Source organism: Cucurbita pepo, chromosome LG07 (assembly GCF_002806865.2).
Source record: "Cucurbita pepo subsp. pepo cultivar mu-cu-16 chromosome LG07, ASM280686v2, whole genome shotgun sequence".
NCBI lineage: Eukaryota > Viridiplantae > Streptophyta > Magnoliopsida > Cucurbitales > Cucurbitaceae > Cucurbita > Cucurbita pepo.
Genome location: NC_036644.1, coordinates 4,090,861 through 4,118,464, shown reverse-complemented (window position 1 = coordinate 4,118,464; position 27,604 = coordinate 4,090,861). Strand labels below are relative to the sequence as shown.

The following is a 27,604-nucleotide window of genomic DNA, read 5'->3' as shown; positions in this document are numbered from 1 at the left end:
AAAAACCGTTATAGAATAAATGTTGAGAGTGGGATTTGAACCCACGCCCTTTCGGACCAGAACCTTAATCTGGCGCCTTAGACCAACTCGGCCATCTCAACATTTGGAATTCAGCTTCATTTATAAAATAATGTTATAAAATGTAAAATAATATATATATAAAAAATATATATTTTTAAGTTTCTGGAAATAGTTTAGCTAATATAAAGATACGAGAAAAATAAATAATTAAGGAAATTAGTTCTAACATTATTAGATTGGTAAAATTAATTTAAATAAATTTGACCATTTTATTCTAAAACTGTGACAAATATTATTAAATTATAATGTATTTAATATCTGTTTGTTGACGTATTGTTATATCATAATTTATATTTTTATGATAATTTAAGACCCTCTTAAAGTTATTTTCAAGATAACTAAAATATTTTTATATTACTTTTTATTTTTATTAGATATGATTTCTTAAACTAAGTATTTTATATTTTTATTATTTTTTTTTTCTTGATGTAGAAGTATTGTATTTAATTATATTTTTATTANCTTTTTTTTGTTATTTTTGTTTAAATTTTTAGTTTTGGGGTTTAACTTTTGTTAGGGATTAGAAGGGCTGGTGAAGGTAAGCCAGAAGAGGTGGATGAGCAAGCTTTTTATTAAGCGAAACGCAAATGGTTCCGCACAGGGCTTGTGGATTGTGGTGTGGTGTGGGTTCCCTGCAAACTCAGTCGATTTTTAAGGTCTAAGATGGGAAAACCGTTACCAACTGCTTCTCATAAATACCTCCTTTTTTGTTTACTTCACTAATTTTAGTCTTTCATGTTTTTTTTAATTTTAGTGGTTCACAAATATTTACTTTTTCTTCTCAACTTGTTCATGTCTAAACCTATAATCCAAACACCTCAACTCAGACTACTCTTTCGTTGTATTATGTGATGTATGGTGCTTATAATACGTTGAAATTGCATTCCACTTATTCAACACGGTTCTATGGTCGGTCTGCAACCCCTGGATACCGAAGGCGTCCTTGGAGTGATCTCGTAGTTCCTATAGGGTGGAGACGATTGGGTCGGTCCATGGATTTTCCTTCCTTTTGCCGCATTTCGCTCAACGGGTTGAAGGGAGATATTGTATCAAGCTGTTCGCAAGAGCCCACTTGGTCCTCTTCCCTAGGGATCCCAAACGAGGGAACCTTAAGAGAGCCACCAACTCTAACTACCGTTCATGTATGATCCTTACTAGATTCAACACGGGTGTTAGATTTTAAAAGTCTAATAATTATGGTAAGGTGAAAGACAAAATTATAGCCAACTAAAATAATTATCTAAATTGAGTTTTTAATGAATAATTTAATGGTATGAGTTACATATTTCCTAAAAAAGGAAAAATAAATGAGTCATTATATATAGTTATTTTTTCAAATGATGTGATTTTTTTTTAAATTTAATTAATTATTAATGAAAAGTAAACAAGTGAAAGAAAATAAATAAAATATTTAAAATATATAAAAATATTACTTAATAACGAGCCATCAATATTCGTTCAATTTAAGCATAAAAAATAAATAACTTTCTAAAATTAACTCATAAATGAAAATATAAGATTATTATATTTTGAAAATAACAATATTGATTTTTTTTCTTTAATTTAAAATAGAAAATTCGATGTTTGACTTGCTCGTCTCGTCAACTCTACAACGAGGAAAGAACACGCGGAAAAAAAACATGAAAAAAACCGTTATAGAATAAATGTTGAGAGTGGGATTTGAACCCACGCCCTTTCGGACCAGAACCTTAATCTGGCGCCTTAGACCAACTCGGCCATCTCAACATTTGGAATTCAGCTTCATTTATAAAATAATGTTATAAAATGTAAAATAATATATATATAAAAAATATATATTTTTAAGTTTCTGGAAATAGTTTAGCTAATATAAAGATACGAGAAAAATAAATAATTAAGGAAATTAGTTCTAACATTATTAGATTGGTAAAATTAATTTAAATAAATTTGACCATTTTATTCTAAAACTGTGACAAATATTATTAAATTATAATGTATTTAATATCTGTTTGTTGACGTATTGTTATATCATAATTTATATTTTTATGATAATTTAAGACCCTCTTAAAGTTATTTTCAAGATAACTAAAATATTTTTATATTACTTTTTATTTTTATTAGATATGATTTCTTAAACTAAGTATTTTATATTTTTATTATTTTTTTTTTCTTGATGTAGAAGTATTGTATTTAATTATATTTTTATTATTTTTTAATTTCATTATCTATCCTTCTATGTATTTAATTGAACTATGTTACGATTATGTTACGATGTTACAATTTTATAAAACCTTCTAGTATCTAGTATTTCTTTAAAGGTCTTCTAGTATCTAGTATTTCTTTAAAGGTTAGAATTGTGTGGTATATCAGCTTTTAAAATGTTTTTTTTTTTTTTTAAAGGAAAATTTAACATTATTATATTTTTATAATAACCATATGGATTTAGGAAAATTTAACATTATTATATTTTTATAATAACCATATGGATTTTTAGAAAATGTTAAAAATCAAATGTTGAGAGTGGAATTTGAACCCACGCCCACCCTTTCGGACCAGAACCTTAATCTGGCACCTTAGACCAACTCGGCCATCTCAACATTTATTGTTCAAAATCATTTTTCAGAACACATTTCATTAAAATGTGAAATAATAAGAACAGATATTTTTGAAAGTTTCCACTGACGACAATTTTCAACTAAAAATTAGAATATCTTAATAATTAAAATTTCTAATTTCTAATTGTCACTGTGTTAAATGAACTTAGAAATAGTTTATCTAATATAAAGATATGAGAAAAATAAATAATTAAGAAAATCAACTCTATATTTTAATAGAATATAAAAAAAAATGTTAAACTATAATTTTATTGTTCAAATTTTGTTTATTTGACATTTTTAAATTTTACAAGTTTAACACAAAAACAAAATCAAAAACTTAAAATTAAAAAAAAAAAAATAATAATAATAATAAAATCAATTTTATATTTAATAAATTGGTTAATCTTAAAAAATTATTAAAAAAAATTATTAGATAATTTTAAAGTTGGTCGCTATGGTTTCTTCACCAATATTGTAGACCTATCATTCATAAAAGGCTAGGACCAATCCTCAAAGTTGCTCCGGTCACGACTTCTAGTTTAGAGGAAGAATTTCACGGTCAAAGCTTTCAAGTTATGGGCTCAAACTTAATAGAAAAATTAACCATTAGAGAACACGTTCTAGAGCTTTTCAAAACTTGATCCCATTCATCAAAGTTGCTCGTGTAGCCATCACAAAGTTGTAAAATAGGTCTTGTCAACGAGAAGTGTTCATGATTTCAACAAACGGTAAGATTCTCTAAAATTGTTTCAACGAAGTTCTATATGAACAATCGTTGTAAGGAACAAAATGTGATATTAGAGAGTGATTGTAAAGCATAAACAAAATCATTATCGAACAGACGAGTTAATGGGTGAGCAGAAGAGTTGGAGTCCCGTTTTCATGTGTTGTTGGAGGAAAAGGAAAAGAAGAATTAGTAGTCGTATTGAAGGATTGTTTGACGTTGACAAATCAATAAAAGGCAGCCCACTCGCTTTTTAGGTGGCTTTTGACGTTGACCAAATTTCTTCTTTCCCACTAGTCATCATTTTTATCACGCTAAATCAAAATAGATAGGTCATTGAAATAATTCATAAATTTCAATAATTAAATATTATTTATTTATATGAGATTCTAAAAATATTCCCATTTTATTCTCAGACAGAGAAATTTTATCATTGAGGGGAAACATTTTTTTTTTACAAGGGTGTGAAAACTTCTCTCTAATAGACGTATTTTATGATAGTTTAAAACAGACAATATCTACGGACTATTATTAAAATATTTTTATTATTATATTTTTATAAAATAATTATAAACTGAATTCTTATGATTAAATTAAGAAAAAGAAATTGAAATCGTCGCCGTTCATAATCCCAACGCCAAACACGCCCCAACAATTTGAACAAACTCCAATATGAAATGAATAAATACAAATTTTAGATTAAAAAAAAAAAANGTGAACCTTTCCCCTTCCTTGAGGCTTCTGCAAGCTTCACCTTCCATTTGAATTTCACAATCACTGCCAATGGGTAACTGCTTAGATTCTTCTGCTAAAGTTGAAACTTCCCACAGCTCCCAAGCGACTTCCGGTAAGAGTTTTCGAGTTTTGCCTGATGGTTTCTGAGTTTCCGCTGGATTTTTTGGTGGATTCTGCTATTTCTTCTTGTTCTTTTTGCTTTGTTCTTGCCAAATTTGAAATAGAGTTTTTGGTTTGATGATATTGTATAGCTTCGTAGTTCGTTCGTACTTCAAAAATTGGTTCCAAGTTTCAGATTCATTTTTCTGATTGGGAAGAAAAAGATTTAGGAGTAGAAACAGGATTTGAAATCCTTGTTTCAAGAGATGATAAACAAGAGAAATCATTTCAAATATTTCAAAATCTTTGTGAAAACAAACAGGCCAGCAAGTGTTCTTGCACTTTAAACCGTTTCTAGGCCATTAAACGTTTGTTTTTGTTTAGCAAATCTCTATATTAGTTTACTTAGTTCAACAATTATGCATCCAAACACTGATATCCCCCCCTACAATTAGCTGCAAGGGTGGAGCAAAGAACAAAGGGCGCTAAATTTTTAAAATGGAAAGATTATGTATCTAAAAAGTTTGAAGGTCAAATTCTGCCCCTCCCTCTAGAATTTATGGCTCTGCCCCTATTAGATGGTTACATTATTCTAAAATGAAAGCATTAAATGACCCTAATTAACTACAAGACGTATTAGACATATAATTAAACGATTAGAGATTTATATGTAACTTTTTTAAGTATAGGGTCCCAAGCGATGCGACGCGAAAGTTTTTGAGATATTTTAGAAACTTTGTTATCTTTTGATAGGATGTTCTGTTAATGCATTTAAATTTGCAATAACCAATGATTTCGTCTGTTTGTTCTTCTTGATGGATTAGAAATCTCCCAAAGTTCAAGCAAGAGATGTCATCCATTAGTTCCTTCCAATCTTCCTAGCTCATTGGAAGATAGGAACCGAAACATATCGAGTCTTATCACATCAAGAACAGAAGGTGAAATATTGTCATCTTCCAATTTGAAGTCTTTCTCTTTCAATGAACTCAAGAATGCAACTAGAAATTTTCGACCCGACAGTCTGTTAGGTGAAGGGGGATTTGGTTGTGTTTTCAAAGGATGGATTGATGAAAACACATGGGCCGCTACAAGGCCAGGATTGGGAATTGTTGTCGCTGTCAAGAAGCTTAAGCTTGAAGCTCCCCAAGGCCACAAGGAGTGGTTGGTATGTAGCTTACTTGATATTTTCTCTCTCTCTCTTTCGTATGTTCCTTTTAGGTTGTATGTTCGTGTCTGCTACTAACTGCATACGAATTTCAGACAGAAGTTAATTATTTGGGAAAATTTCATCACCCGAATCTAGTTAAGCTAATTGGGTATTGCTTGGAAGGTGAGAATCGGTTATTGGTGTACGAGTTTATGCCGAGAGGGAGTTTGGAGAATCATCTCTTCAGAAGTAAGTTCCTGGGAAATAGCATTTACCTTACTTCTATCCTGTGGATGCTTCATATGGTTGACTCTGCTTGATTTAATACAATTCTATGGATTCAGTTTCTTGAATATTCTTCGTTGAAATATGTTTGCTTCTCTCTCTCAAATGCTATAATTATCAGTTGCCAACTTGCCACATTGTAAAGGTAGTTAACAGTTTGTGTATGTACGCTGATGAATGTTCATCTTTTTGCAGTTTCTTTTTCTTGCATGTTAATTTCTAAAACTTATGGTTACTATGAAGCATATTGAAAAGAATTTATATTATGATCTTTAGGAGAGATCGCAAGGATTATTAATGAATCAACAGAATCTTATCCCTTGCTTGTGTTAGCCATTTGGATTGGCCTAGTGGTCGGGCAATATGATTAGTAAAAGGTTAGAGGGAATGAGTTCAAGCTATATTGACCATTTTTCTTGAATTTAATATCTTATGAGTTATCTTGGAAATAAAATGTAGCAGGGTTAGGTGGTTGGTTTTTGAGATTAGTTGAGATGCGCGCAAGATGACCCGTATACTCATGGGTATTAAAAAAAGAATAATCAGTTGCCTGCTTTACTTGAATATTGAGGAATCCAAAGAGGTAAGTGAACTATAGTTTTACTTCTCATTCCATCATGATTAATGATGGTCCTCTTAGATATTGAGACTCGAGAATCAGTGTTCCTTAGAGTGTTCCTTATATACGGTAACGGCCAAAGTCCACCGCTAGCAGATATTATCCTCTATGAGCTTTCCTTTTTGGGCTTCCGCTAGGGAGAGGTTTACACACCCTTATAAAAAATGTTATAAAGAATGTTTCGTGCTCCTCCCCATCGATGTGGGATCTCACAATCTACCCCGTTTGGAGCCTAGCGTCCTTGCTGACACTTATTTCCTTCTCTAATCGATACGGGACCCCCCAATCCACCTACCTTCGGGGCCCGATGGTCTGGCTCTAATCTGTAACGGCCCAAGTCCATCGCTAGCAGATATTGTCCTCTTTGGGCTTCCCCTCAAGGTTTTTAAAGCACGTCTGCTAGGGAGAGGTTTTCATACCCTTATAAAGAATGCTTCGTTCTACTCCCCAACCAAGGTAGATCTCATATATACTTTTTCTGAAGTTGGAATTGTACTACTTTTCATATGACTAAGAGTACTCAAAAAGATCTAAATGGTCTTCGCATCTTGATGACGCTGCATGTTACCCTCTTTACAAGTTTATATTGGGAAAAATGCTCTCACTCTGATTGCATGTTATCCTCTTTACTATAAAGATAAGTGCTTTCACATGATTTTGGATTTTGATACGAACATCTTGGGAGATTCACACTTTATTTTTGTTTCTGAAATTTAACAAACTTACCTGCTAAGTTCTGTTGTGCCAGCGTGTTCCCAACCTCTTTCTTGGGCAGTAAGGATCAAAGTGGCCATAGCTGCCGCCAGAGGTCTTTCTTTTCTTCACGAAGCCGAAGCGCCCGTCATTTATCGCGATTTCAAGGCATCCAACATCCTACTTGATGCAGTAAGGCAGCTCTTCTTGTTAAGAACACAAATGATACATGATCTTGTTGTAGGAATTGTTAATGGTAATTTTGAGCATTGTTACTGCAGGAATTCAATGCTAAGCTTTCTGATTTTGGTTTGGCGAGGGCTGGTCCCACTGGAGATAGAACTCATGTAACTACTCAAGTTATGGGGACTCGAGGCTATGCTGCACCTGAATATGTTGCTACAGGTTCGTAACATACCCTATATTTCATATTGTTGGTGATTTTCTCTCTTTCATTTACATAAGTTGATTTTCTCTCTTTTTCCATTTTATAACGCAAGAGACCCCAAGAATTTGAAACTTAGTTCCAAAAGTACAAAATAATATCCACGGATTCGAATCAAAATGGTTTTCAAAATACTGAAATTTCGAGAAGCAACATTAAAATAATATTATAATGACAAGAAGGAAGATGACTCGATCTAAGGGATGCCCCTACAGCTGCATGGCTTCGCACGCTCTTGCTGCCGATGGTGGTCTATACTCCATCTGAAAAAAGAAAAAAAAAAAAAAAAACATGAATGAGTATAAAAATACTTAGTAAGCAACCTACTTGTAAAGCTCGTCGGACTTAATCCTTAGGATAGTCTCTCAAGATAGGTGCTCGTATCCTGACTCTAGCATTAGCCAATGTCATGTTCGATACTAGCCCTATAAGACTTATATGTACCAAAAATCCTAAACACGCTTACTCTAGGGTGTATAACTAAGCCCCTCGAGCCATAATATAGGGTTAGGTTGTACTTAGCCTTTTGTTTACATTTCCCAAAGTCTATTATTAACTCAGTGCTACTACTCATGGGTAAGTTTCGTGTTGTATGAGGTAATCTGTGCACTATTCGCACTCTAGTACTCTGACCACCTGCACCCATATGAATTGTCTACTAGGTGCACCCTATAGCATACTCTATGACTTCACCATCTCCTGTGGGTGCCAATTAACCTTTATCTATCAAGTAAACCCTAATCATGCTAGAAAAGTTTGAGGTTACTCATCAACGGTCCCTCCTTGATTGCTTGGTCACCCATAAATACCAGTGGGACCAAATGTGGATCCTAGAACTAAGAGAATGTGGAATATTTTCTCATGTTCATGCTTATAATCATTTAGACTCTCTAGGGCACATGGCATATTTCCAATATAATATTCGGGGATACAAAGGTATTTAGTCCCTATAACACACAGTCATGCATAATGCACACATGTAACGGTGTCCAATATGCTCAATCAACAGATTTACAAGCATTCGAAGCATGCTAAAGTCCTCATAAAGTTAACACTAGTAAAAGTATACAATATACAAGTGAAAACTTTAAAACAATATCGTGCTCGACCAAAAAAACAACAAGTTTTTAGCTTAACTATATATGACTGATCAATTAGGTTTACCATCATGCTTTCTAATAAATTTGTCCATTGTCCTAATCGACCCCTACAAATATTACTTAAAAATTATCCATGTGGCTACTTGTTTGTTAATTCTTCGAGCTTGTTTCTGGTCTCCAACAGTTCAATTCACAAAAATTCTTAATTATGTTCTATGGGACGAAAAGTTGGACTATTCTAGGGTGTTTATATTTTTTTTAGTGGGTTCAGTAAAAGTTCTGACTATGATTGTTTAGAGTAAGAATCTATATGGTCTCCATTGCTATTCTAAAAAGAGTATGTAAACATTGATGAAACTATGAACTTAGTGAGAAAATGTGCACACGAATGCTACTAGCTTTTACATTATCCATGCAAAGATATCATTGAATTTTTTTTATTTATGTTACATTCTTTATGTTTCTTGAAAGAAATTCTTGGCAGTTAACTGTGTAAACTGCAATATCCATTGATTGGCAGGTCGATTGACATCGAAAAGTGATGTTTATAGTTTTGGGGTTGTGTTACTCGAATTGTTATCTGGTCGACGTGCTGAAGACAATCTTGTCAATTGGGCAAGTCCATATTTGGGTGATAAAAGAAGGTTATTTCGAATTATGGACACCAAACTTGAGGGGCGGTATCCTCAAAAGGGAGCTTACATAGTCGCTAATTTGGCTACACAATGCCTTAGGAGTGAACCAAGAGCTCGACCACGAATGGTAGATATTTTGGGTGCATTAGAGGAGCTTGAATCCCTAAAAACTACAACTAGAATCTCACAACCAGTTCAACGTGCAACTCTTGCTTTGACAAACTCGAAGCCAAAGATTGATGCACCTCTTTTAATATCGCATCAGAAGTCACCACGACAATCATAATGAAAATGTATAGTATAGTGAGCACAAAGGTTTGAATACAGTAGAATTCACTCAAATTATTAGTCAAATTATTAGTGCTACTACAAAAAAAAATATATATTGATAGATTCCTTACACCTTATATTAAGGTTTGAGTTGGGTAAAAATAGAAGTTCGAGTTGTGTAATAGTTCCGGAAAACGACAAGCCTTCGAGCTGCCTCTTATTTTTGGGGAGGGTAGGTGCTTCATGTGCTGGAATTTATACGGCGTGTAGTTAATTATTTTAAATTTTTAATAATATTTTTAACTATTTTATTTATAATTTTGTATAGTTTATTATATGAATGAGTATATTTTACCTATATATAAAATAAAATAATACGTTTTATTTTATTTTTTTTATTATTATTTTTTTACTTAATTAGCTTCTCATTCAAACATTTTTTTTGTTTATTTATTTAATTAGACTCTTATTCAAGCATTTTTTTTTTTTGAGTAATTAGAAGACGGTAATAGAGACACTACCACTTCAGTTAGAATGCAGCTTCTAACCGTAAAAATAACATGTTAGAATCAAATGCAGCTTCTAACCGTAAAAATAACATGTTAGAATCGACCCCACCAGTTAGATAGTGAGAGTAACATGCTTCTAACTGTAAGAATAACATGTTAGAATCGACCCCACTAGTTAGAATGCAGTTTCTAATAGTAACATGTTAGAATTGAACCCACCCGTGTTAGAATCGACCCCACCACCAGTTAGAATGCAGTTTCTAATAGTAACATGTTAGAATTGAACCCACCCGTGTTAGAATCGACCCCACTGGTTAGGATGCAATTTCTAATTTTTATTATGATATCACATTTTTGTTCTTACCCGACTAGCCTAAATTAGCCACTTTTTTGCTCATTTGTTTCAAAATGTTTTAAATATTTAAATATTTCATTAATACCTACGATCAAACAAGTAGTTGAATTTTCGAATTTTTTTATATTATAAATGTGGTTAAACTAAAAAAACAATATCAATTAATTCATTAGGATTTTTTTTAATTATATTTATTTATAAGTTTCTACTAATATTTTGTTTTTAAAAAACTACTTGTAATATCACATTGTATAATTTATTTATTATTATTATTATTATAATTATAAAAAAAAAATTGAAGGTTTTTTAAGCAAATACTAAAAATAGAAAAAAAAAAACAAATAAAATCAAAACAGTAAAACTATAAAATTGGCTTTTCAATAGAAAAAAAAAATGATAACTTCCTAGTCAAATGTAAAACAGATTTAATATATTTTTCCTTCAAATTTATTCGCCTATTTCCAACAATAATCCTATCCTCTTACTTCTACCCTATAAATACAACATTACATTCACTTCATTCCTCGTACTTCTCATTTATACTTCACATTTACAATCTAATGGCGAGAATACTCTGTCTAATTGCTTTAATCTTCTTTTCTTTGTTTTCTTTTTCTCGATCCTTACCTCTCTCCACACAAGGAAGATGGATTATAGATGCTCGAACAGGTGAACGTGTGAAGTTGAGTTGTGTCAATTTGGTATCTCATGCTCAGTCTATGGTTGCTCAAGGACTTGATAAGCGTCCATTGAAAGAGTTGGTAGCTGAGATTAGTAGTCGCAAATTCAATTGTGTTCGATTGACGTGGTCTGTCCATATGTTTACTCGTTATGCATATGAGACTATTGGTGATGTCTTTGACGGTCTAGATATTGCTGATGTAAAAAATGGAGTTAAAAAGCACAATCCTGAAATATTGAAAATGACGGTTGCTAAGGCGTTTCAAACTGTCATTAATGCTTTGGGCTCGGAGAAAATTATGGTTATTTTAGATAATCATATTAGCCAACCAAGATGGTGTTGCTCTCTCGATGATGGAAATGGGTTCTTTGGAGATTGCAATTTTAACCCGAGTGAATGGCTTCAAGGCCTGTCATTTGTTGCCGTGCAATTCACATGCAATCCATATGTGAGTTTGACTTTCTAAATTAACTTTTTAGTGTTACATTAATATATAACAAAGGAAAACTTCATTATTCTTACTAATATTTTGAATTTTTACGATCTTTTTGTGTTAAAAGGTGATAGGAATGAGTTTAAGAAACGAGCTTCGAGGGTCATTATCAAATGCTGATGCTTGGTGTTATTATGTGAGACAAGGAAGCCAACTGATCCATAGAATAAACCCTAATCTCCTTGTAGTCATTTCTGGACTAAACTATGACAATGATCTAAGCCATCTAAAGAAAAGGCCTCTAGGCTACACTTTACACAACAAAGTAGTGTTGGAGGCACATCTCTACTCGTTCAGTGGAGATCATGAAAGCAAGTTCACAAAGAATCCATTAAATATAATATGCGACCAAATCATGGAGAAGTTTGAAAAGGAAGCTGGGTTTGTGGTGGACATGGAGAATCCATATCCTTTGTTCCTTAGTGAATTCGGGTACGATCAATCGGGTGGAAATGACGCTCAAAATCGATTCATGAGCTGCTTTTTAGCTCGAATTGTAGAGAAGGATATTGATTGGGCGTTGTGGGCTTTCCAAGGAAGTTATATGTATAGACAAGGACATCAAGATATTGAAGAAAGTTTTGGTGTTATGGATTACTCTTGGACTAAAGATCGTAACCCTAAACTTCAACAATTACTTCAACTTGCCAAGAGAATCAACCAAGGTTTGTCGTTGCTGAATTATCTATATGAATCCTATATATATTTTTTGGTCAGAATTTGAAACAAAAGTTTGTTTTTGCAGATCCAAATTCAAAAGCACCAATGTCATACATAATGCTACATCCAGCATCGGGACAATGTGTTAAGTCCAATAGCAACGGAGAAGCTGAACTTGGTGATTGTACAGCTCCGACCCAATGGAACCATAGTGGAGATGCAAGTTTGATGAAGTCGTCAAGCGGGAAATGTTTGAAGTCTGCTGGAGATGGGAAGTCGCCAGTGGTATCCGATGATTGCTCCGGTGATGGAAGCAATTGGACGGTGGCTTCCAAAGCAAAGCTTCAATTGGCCACCAAAATTGGTGAAGACAATTTTTGCCTGGAAAAGGAATCTGATACTTCAATCGTTGTGAAGAAATGCATTTGCCTAGATGAGGGGAGCTGCATGGATGACCCTCAAAGCCAATGGTTCAAGCTTATTCCAACCAATGTTGCTTAGTTTATTTATTAATTTGGAATAGAAATTTAGAATTTTGTTAGATTCTATTGGAATTGGAATTTGGTAGGGGTTTTTAGGATGGTAGAGTTTGTTCTTAAATCGTATTGGTCAATAATCTTTTCGTATACAAGCGAGCATGATGCAAGCGAGCATGAATCTTTTCGTATGCAAGCGAGCATGAATCTTTTCGTATGCAAGCGAGCATGAATCTTTTCGTATGCAAGCGAGCATGAATCTTTTCGTGGATTTTTTATGTGATTCGTGGATTTTTTATGTGATTCGTGGATTTTTTATGTGATTTGAATGATGGAGCATATTTTGGAACTCACAAAAATAGGAGGTAATTGGTAATTTCTTTTTAAAACAATGTCATGTTATTGAATCGAATTGATAATTTTAGTAGCTAATTGAATTTTCTCATAGGACAAGCATGAATATGGTTTATTAATATTTGAGAAGTATATAACAACATTATTGGAAATTAAGCTTCTAAAGCATTATTCTTGGCTACTAGTATGTGATTTGCTCGGTATTACTAAATTGTCGGCATACTGATGTAGTTGATAGCATGTTTATTCTTTGTTATGTTTATTACAACATATTTATTAGCAGTAATTCATGATTGTGTGTCTGCTGGTAGATATTGTGTTTATTTGGAGTTTTTAAAACGAGAGATTTCTACTCCTTGTAAAGAATGCCAATGAGATCCCACATAATTGAAGAGAGGAACGAATGACGTTGATCTTTGGGGGTGGATTGTGAAACTTGGAATTTGACTTTGCCGGAAAAACAATCATTTAATTTGACTATTTAAAACAAATTTTGAAATTTGACTTTACTCAATCATTTAATTTGACTATTTAAAACAAATTACATTCTAATCCGCCAACAAATCACAAATCTTGCGCCTAAAGATGCCCAGAAATACGCTCTTCCATTCTACATGTAGTAACGTTAATTCGAATAGAAATATGCCCTTCCATTCTACGTGTGTAGTTTAGAAATAAGCAAAAACCTTAGAGAAAGCCCAAGAGGAAAAGCTCAAAGAGAACAAGGAGTGGGCTTGGGCTGTTACAAGTGGTATTAGAGCTAGACACCGGGTGATGTGCCAGCGAGGCACTGAGCCCTGAAGGAAAGAAGACATCGGGTGGTGTGCCAGCAAGAACGTTGAGCCAAGAATGGGGTGGATTGTGAGTTTCCACATCGATTGGAGAGAGGAACGAGTGTCAGCGAGGACGCTAGGCCCCAAAGGGAGGTGGATTGTGAGATCCCAAATCGATTGGAAAGAGGAACAAGTGTCAGCAAGGACATTGGACCTCAAAGGGAGGTGGACATCGAGCGGTGTGCCACTGAGCCCTGAAGAGAGGTTTGTTGGGTTTTATGTCCTAAAACTCATAGTTTGAAAAATAAAACATATTCTATTTTCAATAAAGTTATTGTTGTTGAGTATTGCATAAGATCGGACCATGAAGAAAACAACTCTCACTTTATAATGTCGTTTACTGTTGAGAGTGATTTTCTTTTCATTCGATAACCTAGGTAACTCGGTTTTAATCCTGAGCTAACCATGAACTCCTGTTTATTCGGAATTATCCTTAGATTTGCATGGGTGAGAGTGGCTCTAGTTCGCCGACTCAACAGGCCTCCCATTTCAGGGGTAAGACTGGGTGAATGGCTGGGGACGTGGGGTGCAAGACGGAATTCACTCCTACCCACTTTTAGGGATAGAAGAAAGGTAGTTCCCTTAAGCACTGACTCCAGGTCTTGAACAAGGGGCCCCACCCTCTCATTGGCCTGAGAGGGATTCGGTTTACTGGTTGGACCACAAACCAATTGTTTATTAGAGGATCAGTGAGACATAAGGAACAAGAAGTAACTTCAGGGGTAAAACGGTAAATTGACCCAGCTCTAGTTACGAACAACCTGTGAAGGATCGACTTACTAATCATGGTTATATCAGATGGACAGAAATATATCTATAGTGAGGGGAGTGCAACTACTAGGCTATAGTGGAGTGTCCTAGTAGTTAACGAATGTTGGTTAACCAGGTTAATGAGTTTAATCGGTTAATCTTGAATCGTTGGAGCCCATGATCTATAGGTCCATTAGGTCCCTCTGCTAGCTCATATCGGACTAAACCATAGAACAGTGTGACGAGTGAGTTCGAAGTGTTCGAATTCAAATTAGGGAATATGCGTTACATATATACGATATATTTAACCGCAATTTTATTTTATTTACGAATTAAACGAAAAGAGAGAATCTGAGATATTTAAATAAGATTTAAATATCTTAATCAATTATGTGTCGGAATTGACTGGGATTGGCATTTGAATTAATATTAAATATTAATTAAATAGTTTAATTAATTATTTAATGTTACTTTAATTTGAAATTCATTATTCAAATTAATTGTTGAATTAAAATGAAGAAAGTCAAAATGTTGACTTTCATCTAATTAAAATGAAGAAAGTCAAAATGTTGACTTTCATCTAATGGAAAAATCATGTTAGTGGAATTTTGAGGTGTCAAAATTTGGTTTAACCAAACTTGCATGTTTGCCAAATAAACCCCACAAGTTTGAGTGGAATTTTGAGTGTCAAAATTTGGTTAACTCAAACATGCATGCTTGCCACATAATCTCAAACATTTGAGTGGAATTTTAAGTGTCAAGATTTGGTGATCTCAAGTTTGCATGAACATGCAAACTTGACTCTTTAAATAGAGTGATCATGATACTTGGAAGGGATTCTTCATCTTGATGAAAAACCTCTCACAAGCACTCTCTTTCACGTATACAAAATCCCTCCCAAGTTTAGTCACTCACCGGATTCCACAATCCCGTTCTAAGGCCGGAGAATAGTGGAGAAGACACTAGTGGTGGTTCGAAATCGGTTCGTGAGGCAAAAGGAGTTTGAACTACAAAAGGTTAGTATTTAAACTCATTAAGTTTTAATACTTATGAACATGCTAGTCATTTACAATAATTGATGTTCTAAAAGTGCCTAAGATCCAAATTGCTTCCGCATGTGTTATATTAACACCATCAATTGGTATCAGAGCAAGTTTTAGGCACTTTATTTACATTAATTTGATCATGGTGGGTACCATTTCATGCATGAAATTTGTGGTTGCTAAAGTGGATGGTTTTGGTTTTGGCTTTTTTTTTATGCTTCCATTTGATACAATTATTGTAATAAGCCTAAGGTGTATGGGCTTTAATAAATGAAGAAAGGTCTGTAATTTTTATAAAGTCATTAGAGTCCACTTTAGGTTGTAATTGATCGAAAATGGAAGAGATAAGCAAGCTGAACCGAAGAGGATGGAAGAGGCGGTTCGGGTGTTTTTTCTGTCGTTGGGGACCGATTGAACGTTTTTAAGGGTTGGTTGGTCCAGTTCGTGATCGTCGGGAGCGGCTCAAGTTATTTTTAGTTATTAATGTAATAATTTAGTTAATTGCTTGCTTTAAAATGCCAAAACCAACCCACTTTAGTGTGTTTAATTAATTATGCATTATGAATGTATGTTTTAATTAAATAGAAAATGTATATGCATAAAGTATGTCATATAGATTTAAAATCTCACCATAGGCTAAGCATGTTTCATGCATTCCAAGTATGTTATAAGTGTTATAATGTATAGTATGCATGTTTAGGGTTCCATGAGTGATAGATATAAATTGTTATATTATTGCATGGAAAGGATGATTATATAATTGTTATATAAAACATGTTAGATGCATGTTATAGGTTATTTTCAACGTCATAAAGCGAGTTAGGCGTTAAAATCTATAATAAAGATAAGTGCATGCTCACTTAGGGTTAAGAATCGAGCACGATCAATTTTAATAGTTAAAATAGGTCGATGTCTTACAAAATTGCGGTTACTAGAAAGCTCACCTGGCACGATCTGTTCTAAGGCCGGAGGATAGTGGAGAAGACACTAGTGGTGGTTCGAAACCGGTTCGTGAGGAAAAAGGAGTTTGAACTACAAAAGGTTAGTATCTAAACTCATTAAGTTTTAATACTTATTAACATGCTAGTTATTTACTATAATTGATGTTCTAAAAGTGCCTAAGATCCAAATTGCTTCCGCATGTGTTATATTAACACCATCAAGGTTGACACCAGGTGGTGTGCTAGCGAAGACGCTAAGCCCAAAAAGGGAGGTGGATTGTGAGATCCCACATCGATTGAAGAGAGGAACGAGTGCTAGCAAGGACGTTGAGCCCCGAATGGAGGTGGACATGGAATGGTGTGCCAGCAAGGACACTGGGCCTCGACGGGGATAGATTGTGAGACCCAACATCGATGGGAGAGAGGAACAAGTGCCAGCGAGGATGTTGGGCTCTGAAGGGAGGTGGATTGTGAGATCCCAAATCGATTGGAGAGAGGAACGAATGCCAGCAAGGACGTTGAGCCTCAAAGGGAGGTGGACATCGAACGGTGTGCCAGCGAGCACATTGAGCCCCGAAGGGAGGTTGACACCAGGTGGTGTGTCAGCGAAGACACTAGGCCCAAAAGGGGGGTGGATTGTGAGATCCCACATCGATTGAAGAGAGGAACGAGTGCCAGCAAGGACGTTGGGCCCCGAAGGGAGGTGGACATCGAATGGTGTGCCAACAAGGACACTAGGCCTCGAAGGGGGGTAGATTGTGAGACCCAACATCGATGGGAGAGAGGAACGAGTGCTAGCGAGGACGTTGGGCTCTGAAGGCAGGTGGATTGCGAGATCCTACATCGGTAGGAGAGGGGAACGAAGTATTATTTATAAGAGTTTGGAAACCTCTCCATTGCAGATGCGTTTTAAAAACCTTGAGGGGAAGCTCGAAAAAGAAAGTTCAAAGAGGACAATATCTACTAGCAATGGACTTTGATAGTTATATTAGCCAATCAGAGAGGAGGGACCACACAACAGCCTATAAGGTAGTAGAGACTCGAGGTCACTCCCCTTGAAATTATATTATTAGAATACAAGACTAGAACTACGAAAAGTCTATTTGGAGAATGAAAACTCTAGTCCGAGCTCAGGAAAATTTAAGAGATATTGGGTGAAAACCCTCCTCAGTATTAACAAGCTCGGAGGAGCTATACGAGTTACTAAGGATGAGAATCTGGGTCATTACACCAAGAGACCTATTAGTAAACACATGTTATATCGATCCATAGAGTTTATAGATATGGTTGATATCTATTTGTGAGCCTACGAATGAGCTACTTATTGAATAGCTTTGTACTCACGTGTGCTACTCTTTTTTTCTCTTGCAAACGGTACCTAAAATAATAGTTAGTAACTAGCATATTCTAAAAGTTAGGAGGTTATGAAGTTGGTTTGATTAGAGTCTTATATAGACTCGCTCGGTTGTAAATATGTTTGGGACATGTTACATGTTGGCTTGTATACTTCGAATTTTATTATAATAATTTTTTAGATTAAGTTATTTAGCCTCGAAAGGAACCGACATGGTAAGAGATAGAGAGATTGAAAATAGTGGTTAATAATTAGTGAAATGGTATTTTACATTAATAAACTCCTAATGAGAGCAGCCTCGGCGCTATCGTTTTGTGTTTCGGCCATGAGCTGCGACAATCGCTCACTTAAATCATTCATTTCCCCATGTAAGCTCCTTATGTAATTGCACGTTTCTTGCAACACTTCGAAAGCCGATACCTACGCAAGAAAGAATAAATTAAGTACACTATAGAGCCTCCCCGAGATCTATGGAACCCTCGAACAACCTTCCGTTAATAGAGGCTCGACTCCTTCTCTGGAGTCCTAGAACAAAGTACATCATTTGTTCAAGACTGAGTTACTTTTGACTATACATTCGAGGCCAGCAACTTATTTGTTCTACATTTGGAGATTCTATTGACATTGCTAATTTAATAGCATAACTCTGGTAGTATGTTAGGAATCACGACTATCCACGTCCTATATTAGCTAATTTAGGGAATGATTATGGGTTTATAAGTAAGGAATACATCTTCATTGATATGAGACCTTTTGGGGAAGCCCAAAGCAATGTCATAAGAGTCTATGCTCAGAGTGGACAATATCATACTATTGTAGAGATTTATGATTCCTAACATGGTATCAGAGTCATGCCTTTAATTTAGTCATGTCAATAGAATCCTCAAGTGTCGTGAGCCTTAGAGGTATAGTCAAAAGTGACTCAAGTGTTGAACAAAGGGTGTACTTTGTTCGAGTACTCCAGAGAAGGAGTCGAGCCTCAATTAAGGGGAGGCTGTACGAGGGCTCCATAGGCCTCAGGAGAAGCTCTACAGTGTAGTTTGTTCGGGGGAGGATTGTTGGGAGGAAGTCCCACATTGACTAATTTAGAGAATGATCATAAGTTTATAAGTAAAGAATACATCTCTATTGGTACGAGATCTTTTGGGAAAACTCAAAGCAAAACCACCCGAGGTTATGTCCAGAGTGGACAATATCATACCATTGTGGAGAGTCATGATTCCTAACAATCTTCAATGGTGTTGAAAAGCAAAGAGTTAGAATTATAACCTTGTCGGAAGGGATGTTGCGAATTTGAGGGATGAGACGCTGCAGCTTGGAAACAAGGTCGGTGATCTGATGGTCAGAGATATGAGCGGGGGAGGAGTTTCTAGAACGAGATGATCGTCGGGTGGACATTGTGGGGGAATGAGCAACGAGATGTTGTGGGAATGAAGGACGGAGGAGAATTTATAGAGAGAGGGGCTTGCTGGGGTTCAAGCGGACAGCTGCAATGGAGAATAGCTGTGGGTGAATTTGCTGTTGGGTTGCCTTTCTTACTCTTTTTTGGGTCACATCTGTCTAATCGCTCTTCTAGGTCCATTGTTGTGGACTATAGACTATATGACATACACGAATTAAGTTGAAAGTGGACTATAGACTATAGGAACATACACGAGTTAAGTTGAAAGATATTTTTGGATTGGTTGCTTTGATGACGCCGGAGCCAACTCAACCCTTTATTTTCAGATTGGATTATTGGGTAGTCACGGTTTCTATAATACAGCACGTTTTTTTTTTCTTTAGACGTGATGAAAAGTAAATATGAGTAATGTTTGAAAATTAGAGTTTTGAAGATAGTTCATTTTTACTCGGCTTTTTATTAGTTTCAACGCTAAAAAGTGGGTCAATTATGTTCGAATTTTCAAACCGACATGTTCATCAATCTTATTTTTCATATTCACACTTAGAAACTTTACATCACATGGAATGTTGGGGTCTAAGTAGTATGGTAATAGAAAAGGGTTTAAGAAGTCAAGAGTACGAAGAAACAGTTGAGGGGAGAAAGTTGTGGTTCAGATTTGGATTGCTCATTAACGAGAACGACAATGTTGACCAAATAAGTTTTAAGATTTAAACCCATTATATAATAATATAATTAACATATGTTTAGTACACACCAAACTAAACGTAAATAGCCTATCAAAACAACAAATTTCTCACTAAGAAACAACTCAATGATGTCGAGTTCAATATGTTTCGTGCATAAATGGTACTGTGAGATCCCGCATCGATATATTGAAAAGAGAAATGAGTGCTAGCGAAGACGCTGGATCCCGAAGAGGAGTGGGTTGTGAGATCCCACATCGGTTGAGAAGGAGAACGAACCATTCTTTATAAGAATGTGGAAACCTATCGCAGACTCATTTTTAAAAATTTGAGGGGAAACCCATAAGCGAAAGCCCAAGGAGAACAATATTTGCTCGCGGTGGGCTTGGACTGTTACAAATGATATCAGACAACGGGCGGTGTGCTAGTGAGGACAGTGAGTTCTGAAGGGTGGGTGGACATCGGGCAGTGTGCCAGCAAGGATGTTGGACCACAAAAGGGGGTAGATTGTGAGATCCCACGTCTATTAGAGAGGGAACAAAACATTTTTATAAAAGTGTAGAAACCTCTCCCTAACAATCATTTTGAAAACCTTGAGAGGAGTCCAAAGAGGACAATATCTGGGTATGGAAACCTTTCCGTAACAGATGCATTTTGAAAACGTTGATGGGAAGCCCAAAGGCAATATGTGGGTCTAGAAACCTTTCCCTAAGACGCGTTTTGAAAACCTGATCAAAAGACTAGAGAGAACAATATCTGGGTGTGGAAACCTCTCCTTAGTAGACGTGTTTTGAAAACTTAGAGAGGAAGCCCAAAGGGGACAATATCTATGTTTTCAGCTTGAAGAAAAAAACCCAAAGAGAACAATATCTGGTAGCGGTCGGCTTAGGCTGGCATAAACATTCTATACATGTGTAATTATCAGCCAACCAATTGCTCCCCGATAACTTCTAAACACAAAAATGATATTTTTTTTTACCCTTGTTCTCTCTTACATCGAATGTTACAAAATTCTTAGAAACATTGTGACAGTCTTCTTAAATAATTTGTTCAAATCAAGTCGAGGTTTCGAATCTCGCACCCCAAAAAGGTCATCAATAATCCGAGTACAACATCATTAGTTATTATACTAAATCTTCAACTAAACCACTGTGGATAGTAGAAGTGAGTGATCAGTAAATTCTTGGCCCTGCCCCGTGGACAGGCATTCTAGGAGGACAGTTCATAACTCAACCATGTTTCATCCACATGGTTTTGTGCATTAAATTTGGTACCTTCCTGCATTACCCCAATTTACCTGATATTAGTATGATGTCCCTGAAGCCAACATCCGGTACTCCATGACAGCCACTCCTGACTTCTGCCAAGACTCCAACTCTACTCTTTCATCCACATGGTTTTGTGCATTGTTTTCGTATGAACTAAATTGTTCGGTTTGTTAAAATTTAAGGACTATAAGTGATTTTTAACCTAGGGTGAGAAATTAAATATTCGATTTTTCTTTTTAAGCTTGAACTTTCGAGATTTTATTGACGGTCTTAGAGGTCGTGTTTTAAAATAGAAGAGAAAAATGCTTAAAATATCCTAGGAAGCAAAGAGAAATATAAAAGAAAATAGTCGTAATTCTGTCGAAATTCCTTTACGAGATTTGTTTAGGATGTTGAGAATATCAAGTTTAGGCATTTGATTTGTTTGAATTCGTCAAGAATCAAGAAAGAACGAAAAGTAACATTTTTGGATTTGTGTTCTCGATTTTTCCTCAAATTTGCGAGTTTTACTTGAATTTAGATTATAAAATTTTAAGATGTAGTGGTATTTCGCACATGGTACTTAAAGGAAGCTGGAGTTGAATCGATTTCAAAATCGATGTTTTTAGTGTGCGTCAAGAACGAAAAGATTTTACAGCTTTGGACCATCTTTGGACTTATTTATTTCTTCATGTGTTTAATTTTAAATTACAAGAAAAATACCTTTGTAAAGATGGATAAAAATTATAAAATTTTGGTGAATGGGAGAAAGTTATAAAAATCCAAAAAAAAAAAAAATCATAAACCGATCAAATTCGGGAAAACAAACGCATCGGCGAGGAGAGAGAGTGACATACAACAGACGAAGAACGGTAATATGCAATCGGCGTCGAGTATAGGCAGGAGAAGCATGTTCATGGATGTCAAAGTCTGAATGGGCGCACACATCCATGAATCGACTTGACTGAATCCGTCTACCTACCTTCGACCTGATCGAGCGACCCACAGTTCAACCCGAAACTCGTGACCGAGACTGCCCGACAATGTTCGACCTGACCCGATTCCTACATGCCATAGATGTCAACCTGAAACTCGTGACCTAGACTGCATGACGATGTTCGACCTGACCCGATTCCTACGTGCCATGTGCCATGCAAGTAAGCGTGTGCGTCTCCCTTTTTTACCCAAATGAAGAGATAGAATTTTTGTGAATAAACCGAAGGCTAAAAGTTTCTAGAATCCAAGAACCAAAAAGTTAACATTCATCCACAAAATTTGTTCTCCATAGCTCGAATCATGCTACGAGTCTTATACTATTAGCTTTAGGAAAAATTAAGGAGCCAAATTGGTGAAGTCGAGGGGAGATAAGCTCTCAATCGCCCAAATGAGAGCAACTTGGATTCAAATTTTTTGGGAAGTTAATATCGAGCAACCTACTTTCACTCAACATATCTTATTGGTTTTTGAACTAAATTAGCTTAAACCTGTCTCAAATGATCTATGGTGTGTAGGACTACAATATTCGAAAAAAATCGAGTTAAGTAGTCACTGAATCTACTAAAAAAACTCGTGTCTCATAGGGTTCAAGATTGGTCTTCACACATCAATTGCTCGCCTAAGGTAGACGACGATGACATGACAGTCCCAAAATAGACCACATCATCCCTTTAGGTTTTCTAGACCTTTACTCGATGTTTAGATTGGTTCACTTACTTTTTAGACTAGTTCTCATACTAATTTTTAATGTTCTAGAAAATAGACTCCATTTGAACCCTACCAAAGAAGTTTTGAAAGGTCGTAAAAATTGATCTTGAACACAACCAAACAGGTAAAACTCTACATTCAATGACTATTACTCACTGATTGGACCGATTCACCTACTTTTAGAACAGTTCTTATAAAAATGTATGTTGTTCAAGACACAATTTTTCACCTACCCAAGACGTTTGAAGGAATTTTGACCTTGGAAAGGTCGTGAATAGTAATCCCAAACACAACCGAACAAGTAAGTATACAAAGTAAGTTATAAGAAATACTTGCAGGGGTCAATTAGGACCCTCGACAAATGATTAGAAATTTTGTTTAGGAGCCTAATTGACCCAGTATCATGATACTTAAACCTTAAAAATCTAAAATTTTAAGGTTTAGCCCATTTTTAGTTTTATATCTTCCCAATGCATATGGGAGAACTCGGGTAGAGTTAATATGTTTATAAGCTTTCCAACATGTCTTGGTTGATTTATTATCCCTCGTTTGGTTGAGCATGATGCACGTATGATGCACGTATATTTACATTTTTCAATGCATGATTTTAAGTTCAAGAACTAGTATATGTCCATTTATGCTCATAGATGATTGCTATGTGCTAAAAAAAAATAAATGTTAGGATTATATTAGATAATGAAACACTATTCAGAATAGTAGGCTTTACTGATCTTAGAATCTAGATTTGAATTTCATAGAACACTGAATTGACCAGATATCTTGTATGGGTGATTCTGGTTATCCTGTTCTTAAATTAGTCACGAGAGATTAGGGTCTAGTTGATATATAGAATTCAGCTATGAATCACTGAAGAACTAAGGAGCCATAGAGGATACACTACTAAGGTAGCTATAGTTGTGTCTAATGGGGAGCCATGGTCTTATACTGTTAAACCCAAGAGGCGGTGTGAATAGGCAGTTTATAATGGGGAGCCATGGTCTTATACTGTTAAACCCAAGAGGCGGTGTGAATAGGCAGTTTATAATCCTAGTCTAAAAAGGTGATATGACAGGTAGTTTACTATTCTCAGGGCGTGTAATTTATTGTTCTAACTCGATGAGGGTGTACAAATAAGAAATTTACTGTTTTTGCTTGAAAAATGTGATGGGACAAGTAGTTTACTCATCTTAGGATAGGCAGTTTTTGTCTAGCACCACCAAGGAGAACCTTTTAATTAGAACCTAGTAGGCAGACACGTGTGGAGTATGGTTACCATTTTAAGAGTGAAGAGCTCTTCATATTTATGATATTTATCGTAGGCTTTCTCCATGGACCATACTAACTCGAGGCACAATTAGTGCAAGGTTGACATGGGACTGAGGCAAATGTAAAACATAACGCTAAGAGTACCGAAAGTTCTTAAATTATGATCACTGAAGGTCAAAGTACTCCTTTAAGGAGGTATGCATTAGGTATAGATAGGTACTTATGATTCTGAAAAGGCTAGCACATATTAGAGTCACGGTTCTAACTAAGGAATATATAGTTTAGCACATTGCATAGGGCATGTTATAAAGAATAAGTACAATGAGAGCCTACATGTAGGTTGCTTACTGAATATTTTTTAAAGTGAAAAAAATGTATTTTTCAGGTGGACAATAGACCACTGATCACTGTGAGAACATATTAGGATGTGCGGCTATGGAGGTGACCTCATCAACCATAAGTCTTCTATTTTGGTTATATATGTCTTGTGTAAACCTCGTTCATCTGCAAATGAATTTTGTATTTGAAGTTGTACGTATGCACATGTATATTTAACTTGTTTTGTTTTAAGGTATTTAATTTTAATGTCCTTTGCTCTTCGATTTAAAAGGAAAAAACTTTACCTTTATGTGAACATATTGGTATGTGATTCAATACATCGAAAATTGGGACATTACACTGTGCGACTATGACATGCTTACAAATGGTATGTTGGACTGTCAGTTAACACGTGATGCCTTTGACCACAATCTCAACGTCTGTCACCTGAATCTCATCTTGTAACTCTCTCTGCTTGGTGACGAGAGTGAACAGATAACTCTAGCTTCGCTCTACCTTATTATGAGTTAGAGAGCGAAGAGATAATGTTCTCTAGCTTCACTAGTTAAAGACATTAGTACGCATGTTATAAGTTTAAAATATTAGCTTCACTGGCTCCAACTACCTCATGTCAAATTTATTATGATTGAACAGATACTTGCATTTAAGGTTATTGTAAACCTATACTTTTTCAAAATACAGATAATGTCTCTGTGTCTTCAATATGAATACTCAGTTCTAGGTCATATGTGGAGTAATTGTGTTTGTAATCCTTCAATTGTCTAGTGTCTAGTGTCTAGAGTCGTAGGCAATTATTTTTCCATTATGCATAATCACACAATCCAGCCCTTTTCCCAAGGCCTCACTATACACCACGAGATTTCTCGTCCCACCTGACACTTTGAGTACTGGAGTTTTCACTAACCTCTCCTTTAACTGAAAATTCTGCTCAAATTTTGGAGTCCAGACAAAGGGCTTGTTCTTATTTGCCAACTGAGTCATAATTGCATAAATTTTAGAGAAGCCTCGAACGAACCTTTTGTAATAGCTCGCTAGTGCCAGAAAGCTTCAAACTTCATAGACTATTGTTGACCTTGGCCATCTCAGAATCGTTTCTATCTTAGCTAGATCCACAACAACAATTCACATTTAGAAAATTTGGCGTACAACTAATGAGCTCTCAACATAGGTACGATCTTTTTCCAATGATCCTCGTACTCTGCTTCTGACTCAAAATAGAGTAATATGTCATCGATAAACACGATAATGAAGGCATCAAGATACTCCCTAAACACCTTGTTCATAAGTTCCATTAATATTGTGGAAGTGTTGGTGAGGCCAAAAGACTTCACTATGAACTCATAACGTTCATAGCGACTATTAAAGGTCGTCTTAGGTATATCATCCTCTTTGATCCTCAAATGATGATAACATGTCCTCAAGTCATTCTTGAAGACCACTGAGCCTTGCAACTGATCAAACAAGTCATCTATCCTTGAAATTTGATACTTGTTGTTAGTAGTGACCTTGTTCAACTCCATGTAGTCTACGCACAGTTGTAATGTTCCATCTTTTTTTCTTTACAAACAATATAAGATCTCCCCTCGACGACATTAGGCCAAATGAAACCCTTATCTAATAACTCCTATTGTTGCTCATTCAATTCCTTAAGTTATACGGGTGTTATTCCATAAGGTGTTTTGGAGATCAGCACGATACTTGGTTCTAGGTCGATCCCAAAGTCGATTTCTCTACTAGAAGGCAACCCAAGCAACTCTTCTAGAAGAACATATTTGAATTCTTTGACTATGAAACCTCGTGCATATTGTGTGTATATTGAACAAAGGTTATCTGATATGTTTTTATATGATTTTGTGTCCTATTTCTTTCCATGATTCAGCTACGTAAGAGTGCCTAATATACGCAGCCTTTAGGGTTTACGAAAATGAGGTATTCACCTAGTAGGTCTACGTGCATCTACATGGGCCATATATTGAGAAATATTATGCATCCAAACCCACCTGAAAATGAAATTCGAACCTAAAGCTATACACATGACTCTAGGTCTCATTAAACATGAAACCATAGCTGCACGTGTTTGTATTTTTCGGCTTCAACATAGGGATCTGTATGATGACAATGTTTGATATTAAATTTCCACATACATGTTAGAAATTCCCATCAATGAATTATTATTAAGTTCTTGGGCGGGGCCACATTTGGGTGCCAGACTGCAACATGTACAACACAGTGAATAATTATTTATTTGATTTGAGATGTTGGAGTGAAAAGTAAAAAGGTTCTAATTCAATTTCTCCATATGAATTTCCATTTTTCTAACCCATTATCATTCGTTTTTGAAATTTTAAATTACAAAGTTCGAAATTCATGAACACAATTTTATGTCTAATATGTCGACGACTTATCTGACCTTTCTTAAAATTCACTAACATATTAGACGAACACTGTAATGGAACCAAAAAAAAAAAAAAAAAAAAAAAAAAAAAAAAAAAAAAAAAAAAAAAAAAAAAAANGCCGAGGGCTGGGATGCCAAAAAAATCGCGTCCCCGACCTTCAGCCACCCTGAAAACACCTGCAAAGAAACGAGAACGAGAAGGAAAAATGAGAGAGAACAGAAAACCGACGGAACTCCGACGAAGCCGAAGCGTACGAATCGACGTCGAAAACCCCCATTTCACACCACAAAAGTAATCCCAGAACCCTTTACACACATGAAGAGTAGGTTTTAGACGAATCCCGTACGCTAAACACCGTCGGCAAGGAAGACGGAACAGTGGACTTTCGAACTTCTCCAGATCCCGGAGTGCGAGGCCCTTACCAACGAAATTTGTACCAAGAACGGGGTTAGGGTGAAGGATAAGCTCGGGAACGGGGAAAAAAAAGGGAAAAAAGGACGTCGGGACGATGTTGTCGAGGAGAGAGAGAGACCAACGGAAAATCGCGCAGGAGTCGGGTGAAGAGGACGAAGTCCAACCCGAGATCCAGATCCGGAAACCCGAACCGAGCCCCGCCCCTTCGGTTGGCCCAGAACCCACGTTACCCGCAGCCCAAACACCCGGCCTTCACCCCGCGGCCCGTCACCCGCGAGTCGGCCCATCACC

The 27,604-nt window shown here is 35.8% G+C and overlaps 3 protein-coding genes and 2 non-coding genes across 5 annotated transcripts; 2 read left to right on the top strand and 3 right to left on the bottom strand.

Annotated features, from left to right (window-relative positions):
• Positions 1-20: 20 nt before the first annotated feature.
• TRNAL-AAG lies at positions 21-101 on the bottom strand. Its single transcript has one exon. It is a non-coding gene; the product is annotated as a tRNA-Leu (tRNA).
• A 1,645-nt stretch (positions 102-1,746) lies between these two features.
• TRNAL-AAG lies at positions 1,747-1,827 on the bottom strand. The gene has a single exon. It is a non-coding gene; the product is annotated as a tRNA-Leu (tRNA).
• Positions 1,828-4,097: 2,270 nt separating this feature from the next.
• Positions 4,098-9,686, top strand: LOC111799197 (probable serine/threonine-protein kinase PBL3). The gene is made up of 6 exons (XM_023682638.1): positions 4,098-4,228; positions 5,040-5,380; positions 5,476-5,611; positions 7,015-7,151; positions 7,241-7,364; positions 9,025-9,686. The coding sequence occupies exons 1-6, from the start codon at positions 4,165-4,167 to the stop codon at positions 9,423-9,425; spliced, it is 1,203 nt and encodes a 400-aa protein (XP_023538406.1). The 5' UTR covers positions 4,098-4,164; the 3' UTR covers positions 9,426-9,686.
• A 1,306-nt stretch (positions 9,687-10,992) lies between these two features.
• LOC111798212 (major extracellular endoglucanase-like) lies at positions 10,993-12,609 on the top strand. Its single transcript, XM_023681223.1, has 3 exons — positions 10,993-11,403; positions 11,516-12,113; positions 12,194-12,609. Exons 1-3 carry the CDS (start codon positions 10,993-10,995, stop codon positions 12,607-12,609), a joined length of 1,425 nt encoding a protein of 474 aa, XP_023536991.1.
• A 5,517-nt stretch (positions 12,610-18,126) lies between these two features.
• On the bottom strand, positions 18,127-19,257 carry LOC111799271 (transcription factor PRE6-like). Its single transcript, XM_023682748.1, has 2 exons — positions 19,129-19,257; positions 18,127-18,279 (listed from the first exon to the last, which is right to left on the bottom strand). The coding sequence occupies exons 1-2, from the start codon at positions 19,255-19,257 to the stop codon at positions 18,127-18,129; spliced, it is 282 nt and encodes a 93-aa protein (XP_023538516.1).
• Between the last annotated feature and the right edge of the window lie 8,347 nt (positions 19,258-27,604).

Coding starts and splice junctions, on each gene's coding strand:
- LOC111798212 (XM_023681223.1), top strand. CDS start 10,993: ATGGTTGCTCAAGGACTTGATAAGCGTCCATTGAAAGAGTTGGTAGCT. Junction 11,404..11,515: donor AATTCACATGCAATCCATAT/GTGAGTTTGACT, acceptor TTGTGTTAAAAG/GTGATAGGAATGAGTTTAAG. Junction 12,114..12,193: donor TGCCAAGAGAATCAACCAAG/GTTTGTCGTTGC, acceptor TTGTTTTTGCAG/ATCCAAATTCAAAAGCACCA.
- LOC111799197 (XM_023682638.1), top strand. CDS start 4,165: ATGGGTAACTGCTTAGATTCTTCTGCTAAAGTTGAAACTTCCCACAGC. Junction 5,381..5,475: donor AAGGCCACAAGGAGTGGTTG/GTATGTAGCTTA, acceptor TACGAATTTCAG/ACAGAAGTTAATTATTTGGG. Junction 5,612..7,014: donor GGAGAATCATCTCTTCAGAA/GTAAGTTCCTGG, acceptor CTGTTGTGCCAG/CGTGTTCCCAACCTCTTTCT.
- LOC111799271 (XM_023682748.1), bottom strand. CDS start 19,257: ATGTCCACCCGACGATCATCTCGTTCTAGAAACTCCTCCCCCGCTCAT. Junction 18,280..19,128: donor GCAACATCCCTTCCGACAAG/GTTATAATTCTA, acceptor TTTCTTGCGTAG/GTATCGGCTTTCGAAGTGTT.